Source organism: Electrophorus electricus, chromosome 24 (genome assembly GCF_013358815.1).
Source record: "Electrophorus electricus isolate fEleEle1 chromosome 24, fEleEle1.pri, whole genome shotgun sequence".
NCBI classification, from domain to species: Eukaryota; Metazoa; Chordata; class Actinopteri; order Gymnotiformes; family Gymnotidae; genus Electrophorus; species Electrophorus electricus.
This window is the reverse complement of record NC_049558.1, coordinates 7,575,001-7,593,964: the sequence shown is the minus strand read 5'-3', so window position 1 is coordinate 7,593,964 and position 18,964 is coordinate 7,575,001. Positions and strand designations below refer to the sequence as shown.

General features: G+C 40.0%; 3 protein-coding genes across 5 annotated transcripts; 2 read left to right on the top strand and 1 right to left on the bottom strand.

The window, feature by feature from the left end:
• Nucleotides 1-260: 260 nt before the first annotated feature.
• ttll9 (tubulin tyrosine ligase-like family, member 9) lies at nucleotides 261-9,832 on the top strand. Of its 2 annotated transcripts, XM_027017921.2 has the most exons (14): nucleotides 261-369; nucleotides 543-589; nucleotides 706-798; nucleotides 1,068-1,179; nucleotides 1,315-1,500; nucleotides 1,930-1,998; nucleotides 2,143-2,233; nucleotides 2,338-2,378; nucleotides 2,716-2,803; nucleotides 2,896-2,954; nucleotides 3,353-3,549; nucleotides 8,877-8,990; nucleotides 9,241-9,365; nucleotides 9,588-9,832. In XM_027017921.2, the coding sequence occupies exons 1-14, from the start codon at nucleotides 355-357 to the stop codon at nucleotides 9,656-9,658; spliced, it is 1,308 nt and encodes a 435-aa protein (XP_026873722.2). In that variant the 5' UTR covers nucleotides 261-354; the 3' UTR covers nucleotides 9,659-9,832. The 2 variants fall into 2 exon arrangements, with proteins under 2 accessions (XP_026873722.2, XP_026873723.2); XM_027017922.2 differs by lacking the exons at nucleotides 261-369; nucleotides 543-589; nucleotides 706-798 and having other exon boundaries at nucleotides 1,172-1,201.
• On the bottom strand, nucleotides 9,833-14,976 carry fam217b (family with sequence similarity 217 member B). The gene is made up of 4 exons (XM_027017920.2): nucleotides 14,469-14,976; nucleotides 14,212-14,329; nucleotides 12,531-12,595; nucleotides 9,833-12,431 (listed from the first exon to the last, which is right to left on the bottom strand). The coding sequence occupies exons 1-4, from the start codon at nucleotides 14,573-14,575 to the stop codon at nucleotides 11,075-11,077; spliced, it is 1,647 nt and encodes a 548-aa protein (XP_026873721.2). The 5' UTR covers nucleotides 14,576-14,976; the 3' UTR covers nucleotides 9,833-11,074.
• Nucleotides 14,977-15,231: 255 nt separating this feature from the next.
• ppp1r3da (protein phosphatase 1, regulatory subunit 3Da) lies at nucleotides 15,232-17,092 on the top strand. 2 transcript variants are annotated; one of them, XM_027017923.2, is made up of 2 exons: nucleotides 15,232-15,390; nucleotides 15,673-17,092. In XM_027017923.2, exon 2 carries the CDS (start codon nucleotides 15,702-15,704, stop codon nucleotides 16,599-16,601), a length of 900 nt encoding a protein of 299 aa, XP_026873724.1. In that variant the 5' UTR covers nucleotides 15,232-15,390; nucleotides 15,673-15,701; the 3' UTR covers nucleotides 16,602-17,092. The 2 variants fall into 2 exon arrangements, with proteins under 2 accessions (XP_026873724.1, XP_026873725.1); XM_027017924.2 differs by having other exon boundaries at nucleotides 15,232-15,471.
• The last annotated feature ends 1,872 nt before the right edge of the window (nucleotides 17,093-18,964 follow it).

Here is an 18,964-nt window from a genome sequence, read left to right as displayed (position 1 = left end):
CGTAACTTTACTTCTGACCAAGTATTCTTCACTGGCCAATATAATTAACCAGTTCGCTTAATAACCTATTAAAGCTAATAAGCGACATGATAACTTGTTTGCAAGTTCAAATATGTAGTGGCTAGAAAACTAGCTATGAGGTGGTCACTTGTTATTTTAAAAGGCCAGTTTCACCGGTGAGACCTGCGGGCGGTGGCTCGTTTAATCTCCCTTCCATTTGTGGCGGTCTGTGGTTGCTGTAGCAACGACTTGAACACAACTATCGCAAGTCTTGTAGCTACATTCTAAGTGATTTATAGTCGCAGATCTTCTACCATCTTCACTACATATTCTGCTTGCCGCACACCTTCCGCTATGTCGAAAAGCAAGGTAAGAAAATTAAGCACTAAGAGCAAGTTTAGCAGATGACCGTTTATCTGATAGGATTTAATCAATTTGTTGCAGTCTTCAGTTAGTGCTAGGCTAGCTAAGATGCCATGGCATTTTTATTGTATAGTTCATCACTTGCGACCCGTTAACGTCTAACTTTTCATTCACCGTAGACAGGCGGATACAAAGGTCCGTATGGATACCAGAAAAGAAAAGATGGGTGAGTCTTTCTGTGTGTGCGTGCATGTGTACAGTACGTTGGCAAGCGTGTCTGTGTGTCTGTGCTTATGGTCAGCATTTAGCAGGTAACCACATTAAAGCTGATTCCAATCACAGGGAAGGGAGGAGTTGTGTGCGTTACAAATGTAGCCTCATGAACACAGTCCTTGATGTCCTTCACCAGAGGCCAGGATGGGTTGAGGTCAAAGAGTGAGTCTTGAATATACTGGTGCCAGATTGCATTTCTGGAGGGCCACAGCAATGGAGGCTACAGTGCCTTCTTTGCATGAAACACATTTGATTCAACTCCTGATTGAGTATTAGCTAACGACTTAGTTCATATATGCTAAAGTGGGGAGAATGCTAAACTCTGCGGTTTGTGGCCCTTCAGGAATGCCTATAGACACCTTTAAAATGCACCTCTTATATAAGATGTTCATTTTTATATAATCTAGTTTATTCCTGTGTCAAATGCATAGAGATGGAGAATGGGACTTCAACTGGTGTGATGTAGGTTGGCTCAGAGAGAACTTTGACCACTCTTACATGGAGGAACATGTTAGAATATGCCACTTCCGGAACCACTATGAGGTCAGCAAGTGCAGCAAAGCCGGTACTAATGATCAATGTCTCCTAAAGTCAAACTGCAAGACTCAGTACAGTTTCTAAAGTTATTGGAATTTTATTGAATAGAATCGGAACGCCTTTGTTGTTAATCCTTTGCAGTTGACACGTAAGAACCTGATGGTGAAGAACCTAAAGCGCTACAGAAAAACTGTCGAACGGGAAGCTGGCCGCCTTGAGGCAGTCAAATGTGACTTCTTTCCACTTACCTTCGTACTGCCCAGTGAGTACCATCTCTTTGTAGAGGACTTCAAGAGAAGTCCTGGCAGCACTTGGATAATGAAACCGGTAAGAGTCAAGCCAAGTCTAAACTCTTATTCCACTATGTTTTGTGTATTATTTGGATACGTATGTATACTTCATAAGTAATTGGACAGCGAGACAGTTTTGGGATCTGTATTCCAGCTCACTGGATCTCAAATGAAACAATGAATATGAGGTTAAAAAGGAAAAATATAAACAGTATTTAATTCCCCAAACCATTCCTATAAGGTGCTTCTGTATACTGCAGATTTCATTCTGTCATATATGTTCATATGCTACCATGTTTTACAGATCTTGATAAATTTTATTTACAGCATTTTCCTATTTCCATTACTCTGGTGCAGGTTAATTTTGATCTTAATAGTCAGTGATTCATTTCAAATCCAGACATACTGAACTGTATGTATTGCTATTGAAGTATAATGCAATAGTGGCTAACACCTTCCTGTTCAGGTGGCACGTTCACAGGGGAAAGGCATTTTTCTTTTTCGGAAACTAAAGGATATCATGGAATGGAAAAAGGTAAAGATCTGTTCATCAAACACAGCATGCAGATACCGTACAGGCTTCTTGTTTAATTAAATTACAACCAAAAACTCGAATGCGAGTATTTGGCTGTAATTTATAGCAAAAGGTTTAACAGAAGATTAATGTTTATTTTCTTAGGATTGTACTCGCTCTGACGAACAGAGAGATGAGGCTCAGGTTGAGAGTTATGTTGTCCAGAGTTACATCGAGAACCCCTACCTCATTCATGGTGCATCAAGACTTTTACTCCTGAAATAATTTTTCCCCTTAATTTTTTTTATTGTTGTGACTTTTATGCTGAAATTATTATCGCTAATGGTTTATTATTCACAGGCAGAAAATTTGACCTGAGAGTCTACATTCTTGTAACCTCAGTAAGTAAGCTTCTATGAACCGGATGTAGGTGCTATGTTTATTCTTATCCACAAAGGGCTGGTGTAACTGCAGGTTTCCATTCCCACCCAGTAGGAGCAAACCTGATTCTAAATGTATAAGTTGAATCTTCAGACAGTACTTTGCTGGATTAGTGTGAGAACCTGCTGTCAGTCCATCTGCAGTTACTTGTCCCTTTGTAGGTAAGACTGGACTCCAGTTTTTCACTAAAGAGAAGGGGGTCATTGGTGTATTATCTTTAAATATGTCCAAGGTATCATTTTGAATGTGGGAAACTGTCATTTAAACCGAGAATGTAACTGCAGAATGTTTCTTCAGTACCTCCCGCTGAAAGCCTGGTTATATAGAGATGGGTTTGCCAGATTCTCCAACACCAGATTCTCCCTTAGAACTATTGATGATCAGTGTATCCTTTGCATGCTTTGAATGTGCTTTCCCAACATATTTTAACTGCATGATATACCTTGGTGGCCATCTTTAACTCCAAACTACACTCAGATGTCCATCTTACTAATGTGGCAGTGCAGAAAACTGCCCCTGTCTACAACCCAGAGAAGGTATGTACTTAATGTTATCAGTATAGACCTACTTAGTGTAGTAAAAAGAGGACTGAACCTAGTTTTCTGTTTTCTCCTGATTCCAGCACTGTCTGTCATTGTGCCATGCACCTTATTGTTGAGCTTAATAGGTTAAATATGGTAAACTTTTTAATAATGCTGTGAGCATTATGAAACAGTACAATGGACTTACAACACTTACTTGAAGTAAAAGTAAGTCTGCAGCTGCTGTCACTCTTATTGACTGGAATTAAACCTGGTAATTACTGTACTTTTTAAGTATCAAAGTACAGTAAACAAAATGTAAAATGTTTCTTTCAAAAGAGAAAACAAATTATGTGCTACACTATATACGATATATATTATATAAATATGTAAATAAAAATATCTGTTTACAGGGATGCAAATGGCAAATGCAACAGTTGCGGCGCTACTTGACAGCAAAACACGGCACATACGTAGTGGAGGAACTTTTTAAAGACATTGATAACATATTCATCCGCAGTTTACAGAGTGTTCAGAAGGTCATCATTAATGACAAGCACTGCTTTGAGTTGTATGGCTACGACATTCTGCTCGATCAGGATCTTAAGCCGTGAGTACCCTGCTGTCTGTAACTGTTCAGTTTTAACAGACCTTTCATGTCTACTTTTCAAATTGAAGTTTATCCTTCCCAGCAAAAGTACATACAGAAGGAATAAAGTGTTCTCACACTGTTGGCCTCAATCTGACTGCTTGAGACAGATTTATGATGGAGTCAGAACATAAAACATTAAACTTAAATTTGCTACCTAGCTAGCTAAGTCACTGCCTAACATTTCCTGCTACAGATTATTTCTTATATCAGATTTTTTAAATGCCATAAAAATAATAAAAATATGGTTTGCGATTGTAATAGATTTTACAGTGTTCACAATTTAAGAAGGTTCAAGAAGGTTGTCACAGATTTACAGATTCGACAAACATATGCTGTTGCTGTTGACAGAAATTACCCAAATCACAAACGTTCTAGTGCACAGATGTCTAGAATCTGACCCCTGGGCCAAATGCTGCCTGCAGACATTTTAATTAACCCCCATCTTAGAAGGGATTACTGGTGGCCCTCTGCCCCACTGACCAGTATGTTGCAATTTTTCTTTTCACCTGACGGTGGCAGCAGTACTATAAACTTACAAATTTACTTATAGCATTGGTAGTTATTCTATTAAACGGCGTAGTCTTCAAAAAGATTAGCATAGAAAACATACCTAAAAGGGAATTTATTGATGGAGGAAAAACGCTGTCATCTAGTGCTACACGCCCAACCCTACGTCCAATGGCGGATGCCAAAATAGCAAAAGAAAATGAAACAAAACATAGCCATTACAATGAATATTCGGGGTACGAGAGAAAATAACGCAGCTGGAAGCTAGCCTGTTTGTTCTTTCATATTTAAAATCTTTTCATCGTTTGAGTTCTTAGTGTTTTGAATAGTTTATGAATTATATTTTTGGCATTTAGGCATTTTTAAATAGTTTAAACTGAAAAAAGTTGTCGCTGATTATCGGTGAAATTAATAAGAAATTGAAAGCATTGATCGTAACAGAAGTTAATTCCGACAGTGACGATGATTTTTTGGCTCTTAAAAAGGATTTAAATAGGGTTGAAAGGTACTAGAAGCGTATAGGAGCAGCAAGTTTGGTGAGTTGGGTCGCTTCTAACCTGAACCTGCTCACCTGGAGTTTAGCACCAGTTCCAGATAAGGACCTCAACAGGTCTAAAGTAGTAGCAATACGGTTGATTTTTGTCGGTGTTTTCTCCTGACATGCATAAGCATTGTTAAATTGATTCTGTGGAAATGCTTAAACTACCCCTGAATGCTCACTTGCCTCAGGAAATGGAAGGCATCAACGCGGCTGGGGTTTTCCTCGCAATTCAAATATGTGCAGACGAAAAAACGAATCACAGACTATAAATAGCTATATACACATAGCAGCTCTAGCGGATTTGAGTTAATTGTGGAGAGTCTGCTCACACCGTTGTCTGTATTAGTTTGTGAAAAATGGAAGTGTGGTAATGTGAAAATGAAAACGGGAAAGTGAGTGACACAGGCGCAAGTATAGCACAGTGCATTTTAATGGATGGAGACCCGTTGTTTATTAGGAGCCTTATATAAACGCGGCAGGCTGGCTAGTTCCAGATGCGTCTGTTTAACCTTTTGGTGGACGGCGTTAAGCGTTTGAGCTGGTCCTAATAGACGCCAGAAAATAGTTTTACTGCGACTGGTGAGTCATTTTACGATTTTCTCTTTAGTTTGATTACATTTTAGGTTTTGCATAAAGTATTTTATGGAACTAAAGCGTTTGATATATTGGTTTTATGATGCAACCTAGGAACTGTTCGGGCTCTAAACAAGATGATAGAATTGGGAGATTAAAAGCATTTTTAAGAGGGTAAACTCCCTGTTTGCTCATGTACCAGTCGATTGTATTAATTTGGGGTTAACCTGTGTTTTGTGTCCCCGGGTGCTGAGTCACGTTTTTGTAATCATTACGGTTGTCTTTTCTTTTTGCGTGTTTCCACAGCGTATTATTCTAGTAGGATAGTTTTTTTTATCACTTCATGTAGTGTGCGTGAATATCTAAAAGAGTATTGTAAACTCTGTTTATGAGGAGTTTAATTTAGGTGTGTATTAGTGACCATGTTACTGTCGTTGAAGACATTGCATTTGGAGACCCAGAGCTATTCATAGTAGTGGCTTGTAGAATAATTGTTAGTGGTTGTACTAACAGTAGTAGTATTATAGCAGTATTGATGGGAACAAAAACATGACAAGTTCTTGAGTTGTAGATGGATGGTAGAGAGCCCAGCATGGCCAACGGGGTGAGCAGCCGACGGGGTGAGAAGTCATCGTTCTGGGAGCTGGAGGAGCAAATGGAGGTGCTGAAAGTTGTCGGTGGAACTGGCAGAAAAAGATATTTTGAGGACTGAGAATGAGAGACTGCATGGAGCGGTACTGAGAGTGAATAAGGAAGGGGAGAAACAAGAGTAGAGTACACCAAGGAGAAAAGGTGTAAGAAACTTTCAGGGAACCCTTCCCTCTCAGTCAGTGACTTTCTAGAAGACATTGAGTTGATCCACGAACTTGAGCATCCAGGAACTTCAGCACCTCAGAGGAAGCTGCTTTTTATTTATGAACATTTAGAAGGTAATGCTAAGGAGGAAATTTAGTTCCTGTCTAGTAGAAAGTGGGAAAAGATTCAGCCAAGGTTAAGTCTGTGTTGAATTAAGTATTTGGGGATGAAAGGTCTGCTGCTGTTATTAAAAAAATGTTTGCCATGACTGAGAACAAAAGGAGGGGGAGTCATTATGAAAATTCTCATATGCTCTAATGAGTTTATTAAAGGATTCACTGTAGACCTGGGGAAGTGCCTGATAAAGATAGTGTTTTGAGAGACCAATTTGCTTTGGCAGTCCTGGCTCCGAATCTGAGATGGGAGTTAAAGAATATCATTAGATGACATCCAGACACTTCCTTTTCTGCTTTGAGGAAAGAGGCAGTGTTATGTGCTGAGGAGGGGAGTGCTGAACTGAGCCTGGAACAGCATTTTTCTTGCTCTATGACTCTCAGTTTATAGAGTGCAATATGACTGTATCAAAGTCTAGGACTTGGTCTATAATACTGGAGTTGAAGAAGACACTTGCTTTGCAGCAAGAACAGCTGAAGCAAATTGCTCAACAAGTTCAGGAGCTTCAAAGGCAGTAGGTACAGCTTTCTGAAATTCTTTTGTCCAAATTGAGTCATCAACAGCTACAGGCAGCCAAGGGGGATGGTATACGGAAAACCTTTATACTGTTTCTTAAGAGATGCGCTACCTAAATCTAGGTAACTTGATTATTAAGTAAACATTCTGGTTGTAAAAATGTTACCAGAGATGTACATGATTCAGTCTTCCTCAGCCTACTATACCTGAACTGAGGAGGTAATCACTTTTAATAACAATAATAATAACAGTAATAACAATTCTATGTATAATGTCCATATACTACATTGATGGGGGTAAGATATGGATATTATATGTTTCACACATTTATTTTTAAACACCAACATTCAACATCCTTGTACATGTTGGGCCAATAACTGGACTCTCACCAGGTTAAAGGCAACTCCTCATTGCCCATAGTTATGGGGCTGTCCAATACCATATCCTTCAATTTAACTGGAAGTAGAGTTTGTTTCAATGGCCCTTTGCTTTCCTCCACAGTTTACCTAAACAAAACACTTTCATTTTTTCCAACACAGAGTTCCACAGTCTCACAGTTCCTGCACCTCTAGCATAACCTGCTCTGGTCAATCAGGCTTCTACCCTCTCTCCAGAATTTCAGGAATGGACCTATTACTGGGTCTGATCTCTGAAGAGCCCAAAGCTGGGGTATGGAAATTCAGGAAGTGCCTGAAGGGAAGACAAGATTACACCTTTACTGGGGACTTGCATCAATTTCTGTGATGCTCTTCTGACTTATGCTGGAATTTTGACACCCCCCCCCCCCCCCCCCCAATGGCCACTTGCTCAATGGTTTCTGCAAAAATTATTTTGTCATCCTAGTACAGCCTTAATGAACAAAATCTCTGGTCAACCAGCATCCTTTCCGTCAACATTTGGAAGGTTCCAGGGCTATGTGAAAGGCCGAATGTCATATGATTCCACTCATATAAGCCAAAAGGGGTACAAAAATTCTTACGGACTACAGCCGTCACGCATCACCTTTTGTTCAAGAAGTTTTTGAGTGTGTGCTTTCACTTATTCATACAGTGATGCCTGGGGCTGACTGCCCTATGGCTGGGGGAGTTAGGGAGCTTGCTCTCATGTTGACTGTCTCATGGGTGGAGTAATCCTCAGGACGAGGATTAGTAATGTGGGAGGATGTGGTAAAGTGAAAGCGAATGCGAGAAAGTGAGTGAATGGCAATGATGTGAATGCACAGAGGCCATGCATTTAAAGGGGTGGGGACCTGTTGGTTATAAGGTTCCTTATTTATATTCAGCAGGCTGGCTAGTAGTGGAGAGCGTCTGTTTATCCTTTTGGTGGATGGCATTTGTTAAAAATTTGAGCTGGTCCTCATAAATGCCAGAAAATAGCGATACTGCCATTAATGAGTAAATGTGAGGGTTTTATCTGTAGTTTGATTAGATTTTAGGCTTTTGCGTGAAGTATTTTGTGGAATTAAAGTGTTTTTTATATTGGTTTTATGATGCAATCTAGGAATTGTTCAAGCTCTAAGCAAGAAGATAAAATTGGGAAATCAAAAGTATTTTTAAGTGCCATTGCACTTCGAGACCCAGATGTAGAGTACTTGTTCATTGCATTCTGCAAGATCCTTTTAAGTCTGTTCATAAATTTGTGATAGACCCTGATTCTGATGGTGGTACCTGATATAGAAGTTCTTGTTCAACTCTTTACACGCAATGCTATGCACTATTGTAGGAGTCTTTCATTTTACCAGCTACATGAGACACTGCAGTCTCCTAAATCTCCTCGTTTTCTTCAATAGGAATCAGTTGTTTTTTTGGCTTTTTTCGTTGTTGAATGTGCATTCCAAATAGAGCTTTTTCTGAACACAATTATTCCACATAAATGTATGTAAAGTATCTAAGGCTACATAGTGTATGTTAAGCTGTCTAAACATATTCAGTAATTATATATAAACTGCATTATCCCTAATGGTGAAAAGCTTGTATGATTCTAGGAATTAAAGTCTGAAAATATTATGACTAATCATGCGATGAAACTGATTGCTAGATAAAGTCTGCAAAAATATTTCTGTATATTCTCTTTCTGTGTACATCCATATTCAATCCTGTCTTTTCAAAATGGCAGGCACATCTGCAATAACAGATGCAACTCTTAGAGGATGATAGCGCTATTTTCTGTCTACTTGTAGGTGGCTCATTGAAGTCAATGCTTCTCCCTCTCTCACTGCAAGTAATCAAGATGATTATGAGATGAAGTACAGCCTCATAGAAGACACCCTGCACATTGTGGATATGGAGGGCCGGTAGGATATTAAAAAAAACATTTAAAAGTATTAAAGCTAGTAATGCTTTCATATATTTCATAACAGTTGCATATATTATATTACAACAGAGACAACAGTGCCACTTTAGACAAGATTTCTGTTAGCACAAGAGCCACATAATTAAAAAATGTCTGAATATCCTCCTTATTGTACCCATTGTAGTAAAAGAATAACAATTTAGTGGGTATATTATGCAGAAATGTACACTAAACTGTGTTACTGCTCTTAGACTCACAGGCAAAGAAAAGAGGGTAGGGGGATTTGACCTCATGTGGAATGATGGTCCTGTCTTCAGGGAGAATGCCGGCTTGGAGACACTGGGAAGTCCCTTTCAAACAGCCAACACACATCTAGGTTAGTTTTTAATAGTGCTTTTTAACATTTGATATTTCTATATGTGACATGCTAGTTATTTCTATAGCTTATGTCTCCCATGATTTATTTAATTTTATTTTTTTTTCCTGGCAAATATGTTAAAAATACTGCCATGCCAAATTCTCAGTAGCAGATGTGTGATTGGCGAATTACTGGCATGAGTTGGGTTAATGTCAATTTCTTTTTCTGCGCTGATAACAGGCGGTGTGAACGATCGAAAGAAACAGCTCCGCCAACTCTTGAAACCTTTCCCGGGACAGAAGAAAGTATGAAAACAAACACTTCACTCTAAAACTGATTGGATTTATATAATTGTTATATCTTGTACATAGTAGATTTAGAGTCTTAGTTGGTCTTGTGAATTTAAATATCATGCGAACCAATTATGTCTCGTGTGTATATGAAAGACTTGGCAAAGGTGAAATAAAAGGCAAGACTCATTCTGATGATGTCATGAAAAACTTGTTGTTTCTCATAAAAATAGCTGCATTCAACTCTATGGAAAATTTTGTCTCAGCAAAACAAAAGCATAACCTGGATGTTTTTGCTGTTATTTTCCCATTATGAACGTCTTTGATATATTTAAAAATCAACATAAAAATGAAGTGATACCAAATACATTAAGTGCAGAAATAGAGTAGCAAATACTACTTAAATCAGGCCCTATCCAACGTTATTTATGTTCAAGTATCGTAAATAAACCTACACAAATATTCAGTCACTACCATTTCTGTGCTGATAAACACATGCAATGCTGAAGGACATGAACAATTTTATACACCTTATAACAAGTATGAAAAACATAAATTAGGATATTCAGATAGAGGTTGTTAAACAAAATCAATTTTAAAGATCACCAGCATACCACAAGACAATCTGTAAACAAGATGGAGAATAAAATGTACAGATGTTACTCCTCATCATGCCACTACATCTTACGAGAACTGTAATGTGGCAAGCTAATATGAAATGGTGTTTAAAATGGTCAAATATACAAGTTTTACACACATTGCAAGCAATACATATGTGATTGTAGCAAGCAACAGTGGACAATTGAAAAAAGATATGTTGAGAAAAAAAGATTGCCTAAATTAAATACATAAAAGCCCTTATACATAACACATTACAAAAATACATGTAGCCATTACAAAACAATCATTTATCATCTCAAAAATATACATTCTTTGACCAATATTAATAACAAATAAAACAGACATTAAATGACACTTTACTACCATCAGGATAGCAAAATTTCGAACAGTTCAGAACACAAACTGCTTTTCACATCATCAAATCTGAAATTTACCAGCTCATAAAAAAAATAAAATAAATAAAAATTCAAAGAAACATTTTAAACAGCCTTTATAGGGCATATACACCAAAAATAGATTCAACTTCAAAGACCTATCTGATGTTTGAATAACCCCTAAATAAGTTAAAAGCAAATGAATCGAGTCAACATAATCTCATAATATAAATATCATAAAATTTAATTTACAAAATCTCTAATGATGTAAATAAATAAATAAATAAACAAACAAACATCAGGGTTACTGTCATCCAAAAACTACTAAAGTAATCGGAGGAACTACAACTTTAATATTTTGCAGATAAATACTTGGTACAGGCTGTGCGTGCTAAACTGTGGCACATGTTTGGATGAACCCTATAGGGGAATTATGCTGTAGTTACTTGGCACACTGGCCATTTTTCCCTTTCCCATTCAACCTGGAAGCTGATGGCCCCTTACTTTCACTGGGCCCTTTTTTAGCCCCTGCCCGTACACTACCACTCCCAACCTCTGTCCTCTGCCCTTCTTTTTCTCCTCTCTTCCCACCACCCTCTCGTTTATTACCAGCACCAATACGCTTATCAGTACCCGTGCCTTTCCCTCCCAGGGAGGCATCCTTTGGCCTCTCTACCTCAGCTGCCCTCCCTGCGGGCCCTGTCCTGGCTGGAGGTTGGCCTTTGCCATTGGTGCTGAGCTCCTGGGAAACCCTGTGTGTTTTCCCTACTGCCTGAACACATTTTTGGTGGCTCTTCCCTGCCTGCGTTTTGACGGGCTGCTGAACCCTGACTGCAGGCCGGTTCTCACTGGCCAAGGCCCGGCTCTCGCTGTTGCTCCTCTTATGGGTAGACGCAGGTGGAGCTTTGCGCTCCAGCAAGGGGCTGAGGCGGGAGTGCCGCTGGTAGGCGTACGAGGAGCAGCTGCCATTGCAGAGAGGGTAGCGGACGTGGCAGTGGGGGCAGACAGGCCGAGAGATGTGGCTGGAGGATGGAGTGCTGAGAGAGGAGAGGAGGGAGAAGGGGAAAGCCCGTGGACTCTGGTGAAGGCTTTTCGGGGAACTGAGGCGTGTTGGAGGAGCCGTGTGGGGCCGGAGGTGGCTGGCAACCGGGGGACCTGTAGGAGCTCGGCCCCTTGGGCGAATGATGGGGGCGACAGGTCGCCCACTCTCAGCCTGGATGGTCTGGATCTGGTGCCACTCCAACTGCAGGAGACGTTCTAGGTACTTCTCAAGCTGCCCTACGGGCTTTGGCCGTGGGGCACGTTTACCCTCTGTGTTCAAGAAGATGGCCAGTTGCCTCAGGCTCCATGTATTGAATGGCTGAGGCAGGAAATCTGGATAGCCATAGCTGTCGTTCTCGGTCTGCACCGTTCTGGGGCCCGGTATGTGTGGGTGCAGGTCCATGGTGTTGATGACTTCAGCCCGGAGGTTGAGCTGGGGTGGAGTGCAAGGAGAGGGCAGCACAGGAAGCCTCTCAGAGTCTGACAAATCACTGGCACTGTCTGTGTCATCCTCTTTGTGGTCCAGGAGACGCAGGGACTCAAGGTCAGGAATGTGTTGCTGCAGGGGAATAGGATGCAGCGTTGGCTGAGGTGGCAGCGGTAGTGATAAAGCACAGCGGCTCTTTTCCTGGGCCACATGACTCCGCTCCAGATCACTGCAGCACTTGGGTTGAGGCTGCAGCTTTTGCTTCTCTGCTTGCCATTCCGTGAAACAGGGTTTGGATCTGGGATGTCTTAGGTCAGCCTCATCCTGTGTGCTGTAAAAAAAATAAAATAAACAGCACATGCTAGCGGTTTTGGAAGTAGTGACTTAGAGTAAATCAAGACATTGCAGCATCTTAAAGGGACATACTTACTCAAGCATTTTACGTGTGGCAGCAGTGGGACTCTTGACATACTTTGGTCTATTTCCATTTTGTCCCTGACACATTATGAAGAGTCATTAAGTATTTGATATATCAGAAATAGATAGATAGATAGATAGATAGATAGATAGATAGATAGATAGACAGACAGACAGACAGACAGACAGACAGACAGACAGACAGACTCAAAATTGTAGTATACAGTTTCCAGAGAAAGTGTGTGTGTGTGTGTGTGTGTGTGTGTGTATATATATATATATATATATATATATATATATATATATACACATGCATGCATGCATGCATGCATACACACACACACACACACACACACACACACACACACACACAGAGCCTGGCCAAAAAAAAGGTCACCACCTGGATTTAACTAAGCAAATAGGGAAGAGCCTCCCATTGGATAATTGCTGTATGGGTGATTATGTTTCAGCTGGCAACAAGTTATTTAACCCTAACTGATGCAGTGAGTAGCTTCTCATTTGTTAAACAACCATATTGAAAGACACATCCTGTGGTTGTGGAAAAGGTGTTAATCTGTTTCAGAAGGGTCAAATTATTGGCATGCATCAAGCAGAGAAAACATCTAAGGAGATTGTTGAAACTACTAAAATCGGGTTAAGAACTGTCCAACGCATTATTAAAAAGTGGAAGGACATTGGGGAAACATCATCTTCGAGGAAGGAATGTGGTTAGAAAAAAATCTTAAATGATCGTGATCGGCGATCATTTAAATGTGTGGTGAGATCAAATCGTAGAAAAACAACAGTAGAACTCAGGGATATGTTTAATAGTGAAAGTAAGAGCATTTCCACACACACAGAGAAGGGAACTCAAGGGATTGGGACTAAACAGCTGTGTAGCCTTAAGAAAACCACTTGTCAGTGAGGCTAACCAGCAAAAACGGCTTCAATTTGCTAGGGAGCATAAACATTGGACTCTGTAGCAATGGAAGAAGGTCATGGGCTCTGATGAGTCCAGATTTACTCTGTTCCAGAGTGATGGGCACATCAGGGTAAGAAGAGAGGAGGCTAAAGTGATGCACCCATCATGCCTAGTGCCTAGCGTACAAGCCTGTGGGGGCAGTGCTATGATCTGGGGTTGCTGTAGTTGGTCAGGTCTAGGTTCAGCAATGTTATGTGCCCAAAGAATGAGGTCAGCTGACTACCTGAATATACTGAATGATCAGGTTATTCTTCCCTGATGCCACGGGCATATTCTAAGATGACAATGCCAGGCTTCATCGGGCTGAAGTTGTGAAAGAGTGGTTCAGGGAGCATGACACATCATTTTCACACATGGATTGGCCACCACAGAGTCCAGACCTGAACCACACTGAGAATCTATGGGATGTGCTGGAGAAGACTTTGCGCAGTAGTCCAAATCTCCCATCATCAATACAAGATCTTGGGGGGGAAAAATTAATGCAACTCGGGACAGAAATAAATGTTATGACATTGCAGAAGCTTGTAGAAACGATGCCACAGCGAATGTGCTCAGTAATCAAAGCTAAAGGCGTTCCAACGAAATATTGGTGTGTGTGACCTTTTTTTTGGCCAGGCACTGTGTGTGTGTGTGTGTGTGTGTGTGTGTGTGTGTGTGTGTGTGTGTGTGTGTGTATATATTTATATAATGTGGGGGGGGGGACCAAACTCACAATTTCAGTTCTGGACAAGTGTTCCTTGTCCTGGACTGGAAGGATGTTCTTATGCAATGAGCTTGTTTTTTTCGGAGGTTTCTGATTTTGATTTACCTTGCCTCCCCTTTTGTTGTTGCTGAAAAGCAGAATAAATAAAAGCAAAATGAATAATTTTCCTGAAACAAAGGGGGTTCATACAAATGAAATTTGGAATACATGTATGGATTTTCATATCTTCTCCATCTATATACCAGAAAATGGCTAATAAAACATACCTGGTAACAACTCCAGTGTTTTCGGCATTTTTCACTCTAACCTTGTCTTTTACTTGCATCCTTTTAAGGATCGTTGATGTTGTTTGCTCTTGTAGGATGGGTCCCATTGCAAAGATTTAATTTTATTTTTTCCCCGCACCTGCTATAATTGGTGTATAGGAATGTCCCATTGGAGTCGGCCTACCCGACTAAATCGCTCCATTGCAGAAAGTCACGATGTTGTTAAATCGCTGCACACACATCCAAATGGACCAAATAGTAAACACGCAGTACGGTAGCTACGTAAGTGTAAAGGGCCGCATAACTCGTCATGCTCCTATAGCCATAACTCCTGGTATTGTCTCATTACCGCTACATTTAGCTGGGTGATATCATGCGCCACATCTTGACAATAACAACTGGCATTAAATGCAACTAAAGTAAATATTATGCACGAAACGCTATCTGATTCGTTATGTACTGTCAAGGTCTTCCTCGTTCTTGTTTACCTTCTGTATGCACGTTCACGACTGCCGTGATCCAGTTGCACGATGGGAATTGAAGTACACCTTAAAAACATTTCAAGATGTTGCCTATTTTGATATAGACCGTGAGCAGAATTTGTCCAGTAAAACCAAGAAAATAATTACTAAGCGACAGTTCTAGAGAAATTAAATCATATATAAGTGATTGTTCACAAAAAACATTTATTATATTTATCTAAGCAACAACATTACCCACAAGGTAGTGCTGCAGCAGTCACACCTCCTCTGTGTATGCCTGATTGTCACTACATTTTTGCAGGGTTTGCGTAGTTTTCTGATCTACATCTTAGGTTGTTATATGTTCTTTTACAGACGTCGGCATACTGATCAATAATCATTTTACACACATTAATGGAGGACCTGCAGATGAAACAAATATATTACGTCGGATTTTAATGGTGAGACAATATGCCACACAAACTGCTTCCCTGTCTGTAAGGACAAAGTAGGCTTGCAGTAATTTAGCGTACGTTGAAACGGTTAGTGTCAAATTTCATGCTAATATCTGTAACAAAACTTTCGAAAAGCCTCGCACCTATGATTTAAATATGCGATTTGGGGGGAAACGCGTGCCGTCACAGCTGTGCACACCGTTTTGCCTATTTAAGATCTTGTGACGTAATTTTTTTTTTTTCCCTAAGAAATAAAACTGAAAAAGCATGCATTTTGTTTTCTCGAAGGTGCAGAGAAGCTTTGTCTGTCTTTGGCCATGGCTTGGTCTATGGGACATAGCCAGGAAAATATGGGTGAGGAGCTATTTTTTGTTGGGGTGTCAGGTGTCTCAAAGCAAATGTATCCCCCGAACCTCAGAGACACACTTCGCTCAGAACCTGAAGGTGAAAGAAATCCTGTCAGAATTCGTCCACCTACTCCCAGGGCTCCACAGCCAAGGCCAGCTGGCCGGAGTCTATCCTGTGAACCCCCACCTAAACCTATTATTCAAAGACGGGCACAGTCTCTACCATCCACTTCAGAAAGAAAGAAGCTCAACCGCAGAATTGGGGTCCGGTTTGTGGACTCCCTAGGAATGGACCTGGAAACTGTGAAGGTTTTCAGAAGCGGAGAAGACCCATTTGTCCCGGAACATGTTCTTTTTAGACTTTTAATGAACGCAGAACTAGCAGCTAGCAAGAGCTTGGAGATATCCCTCCCCTATTTGAAACCAGTGTTCCCTGTGCAGCCTGGCGACTGTTCAAACTTCCTGCAGCGTCTGTGCCGCCAACAAGTCTGCTTAGAACGTGTTTTGTGCTATGAGCCAGGCATAATTGGGATTGTCCTAGTCCTAAATCTGGCTTTTGAAAAAGAAGTTACTGTGCGCTACTCTTTCACAAACTGGAAGAGTTGCACAGAAACCAAGGCCCACTGGATTGCTAATAAATACATGGAAGGCATTTCCAGTGGATACAGCTGTGACAGTTTCCGATTCCATCTTCCTGTTCCTCCATTCATCCTACACCCTGGTGCAGTCCTAGAATTTGCAATCTGTTATAAAGTGCAGGGCAGTCAGTTCTGGGACAATAATGAGGGACAAAATTACAAGTTAGTCTGCCAGAGCTATAACCTACCTGTTCCGAGAGAATGTGAGGACAGCATGATACACTTCATTTGAACCATTTGCATAACTGTATATATATTTTAACATTGAAAACAATGGGTTTTGGGGTTTTTTGCACTACTTTCTCAAGCACTTGTTATGATAGTAGGCCTTGATAATAGTGTCCTAAAAGGATTCAGGACTTTGGCAAATTAAAATAAACAATGAGACAAGCTTTGGAATAATTTTCTTACAATACAGCAGTATACCCAAGGTGAATATGTACCTCTACTTTTACATTATTAACCAGCAATGTACAGAACATAGCCAAGCAGTGCCATCTTTTTTTTTAAATCTTGCCTCTAAACGGAGAATGCATAAGATTTCTGTTTATGCCAACTGATCTTATATATCTTTATTTATAAGAACTTGTTTGGCTTTGCAGACACTGAAAGTATAGTAGCTAAAATGTTCATTAATTACTGTCAGCATTTGCCAAATCTTGTGAATAACAACGTGCCTCTGACATTCTCGGTGTTTATTTTCAATAAAATGTCACATTAAGTTTTGTAACACTAAATGTTTTTTTTTTTTACTCGGCAATAAAATCACCCCCCCACCCCGCTTCTTTGTGACGTGACTCTTTGCGCGTGTTACTGGTTTCCCGCGCGCAGAAGAAAGATTTGTATGTGGGAAACGCTCCTACAAGTAGATTGTTTTAAACCTACGCCTAGAACATTTTCATCGTAGAACAGTTGATTCTCACCACTTCACTTATATAATTACATTTGGGCTTACATCTCTCGAAAGGTTTTTTTTTTTTTTTTTAATAAATGACTTAAGTATTAATAGTGATGGGCAAGGAGTTCGCTGAACATTTGTAACAGGTGAACTCAAGATAACACGACAGTCTGAGGTAAGAATTCTGTCATTAGCTAGCTAGCTAACGTTAACCACACCTCTTGGTCATCTTTACCTATTAACCCAGGTTGGCTGGCTAGTTACCTCTGGGTAATCAACCTTGGCTCGTCTAGAAAATAAAACTTAGCTAGAATAACATGTTTAGGTTAGCTAACCGCTAGCTAGATTAACGCCGTTTACTGGCTAAGCAATTAGCTGTGTTAACGGTCAGTAGCTAAAACGGTTTAGCCAGACCGTCGCAAAACAAGTTCCAATCCCATGGCTAATAACGGATCAATGTACATAGTGATGGGTTAAGTAAAGCTAGCGATCTAGCTAACAGCTAGATAAGATAATTTAATCCATTTTCCGATATCTAGGTTAAATCACACCCTTTTAAAGGGTGTGGTACTAATTGGCTGCACTGCGTTAAATGGGACCAGCCTAAATTAGATAACTTAACTAACCATAGCTATAAATGTGCTGATGTTCAGTTCTATAGCGTTATCTTACGTTACTAGTCTCAGGTTCAATCCGAGACAACGTAACGCTAACCTTTTAACGCTTTTTTTTACTTTTCAAATGATATGGTTACGTACTGCATAAGCAGGTATCTAGAGGTTTTGAATGTCTTCGCTATTTTCACAGTGAACGTATACCGGTTATCGTTCTAAAAGTTTTAAATGTTTTATTTTATGCCAGGGCTACAAGTACCTCGCAGAAGATAATTGACTAGCTAACCATAGGTTAACTTAGTCTTGTTCGAATCGATCGCCACCTGGTATGCCGGTTTGTTTTGCAATTTTTATCGGTAAAGAAATCTTATGTTTACTATTTATATCCTATTACAGTAAAATGGCAGAAACCGTAGCTGTATATTTTCTTTGTAATTGCTCAAATTTTTCTTCCTATTATTGTTATTTTTATTGCCTTTTTTTGGGAAGGGGGGGGGGGATCCAAAATGAGCGCTTATCTTGCAGGGGTTGATACAAAACTAATGACACATTCTATGCCCCCGGACTTCTGTTTAATATATTATTATTATTATTATTATTATTATTATTATTTAACAAGCTAGCACAAACTAAAGCTAGTAGCAGATAGGATGTGCTTTAGCTTTATATGGCAGTGTAGCAGCAACAATAATATATTGTTGGACTTGGAAATATATGACTACTGAGTAAATCGCAGCTCTTTCTTGAGATAAAACCTTTCCAGTAATTTAAATCTGACACGTAAGTATGACAATTGCGAAAAGATGTGCAGTTAATCATTTGGGAATTTTCAACCAATGGAACAGTGTGTGTTGGGGGGGGGTGTTATGTTATTCAGTCCAGTCCTTGGGGCCAATCAGGTATCAGTGAATCCACATTTTAATCAGTCCATGTTTATTTGTGCTCCATGACAACTCCCAGTGCACCTGAACCAAGAACATTAGTTAGCCAAATATCTGACCTAGCTCTTGAAAATGCAAATATACTTAAATCTACAATAGAGCAAAAGTGTAGACCATCTTAGGAAATGTAGAAATTGGATTG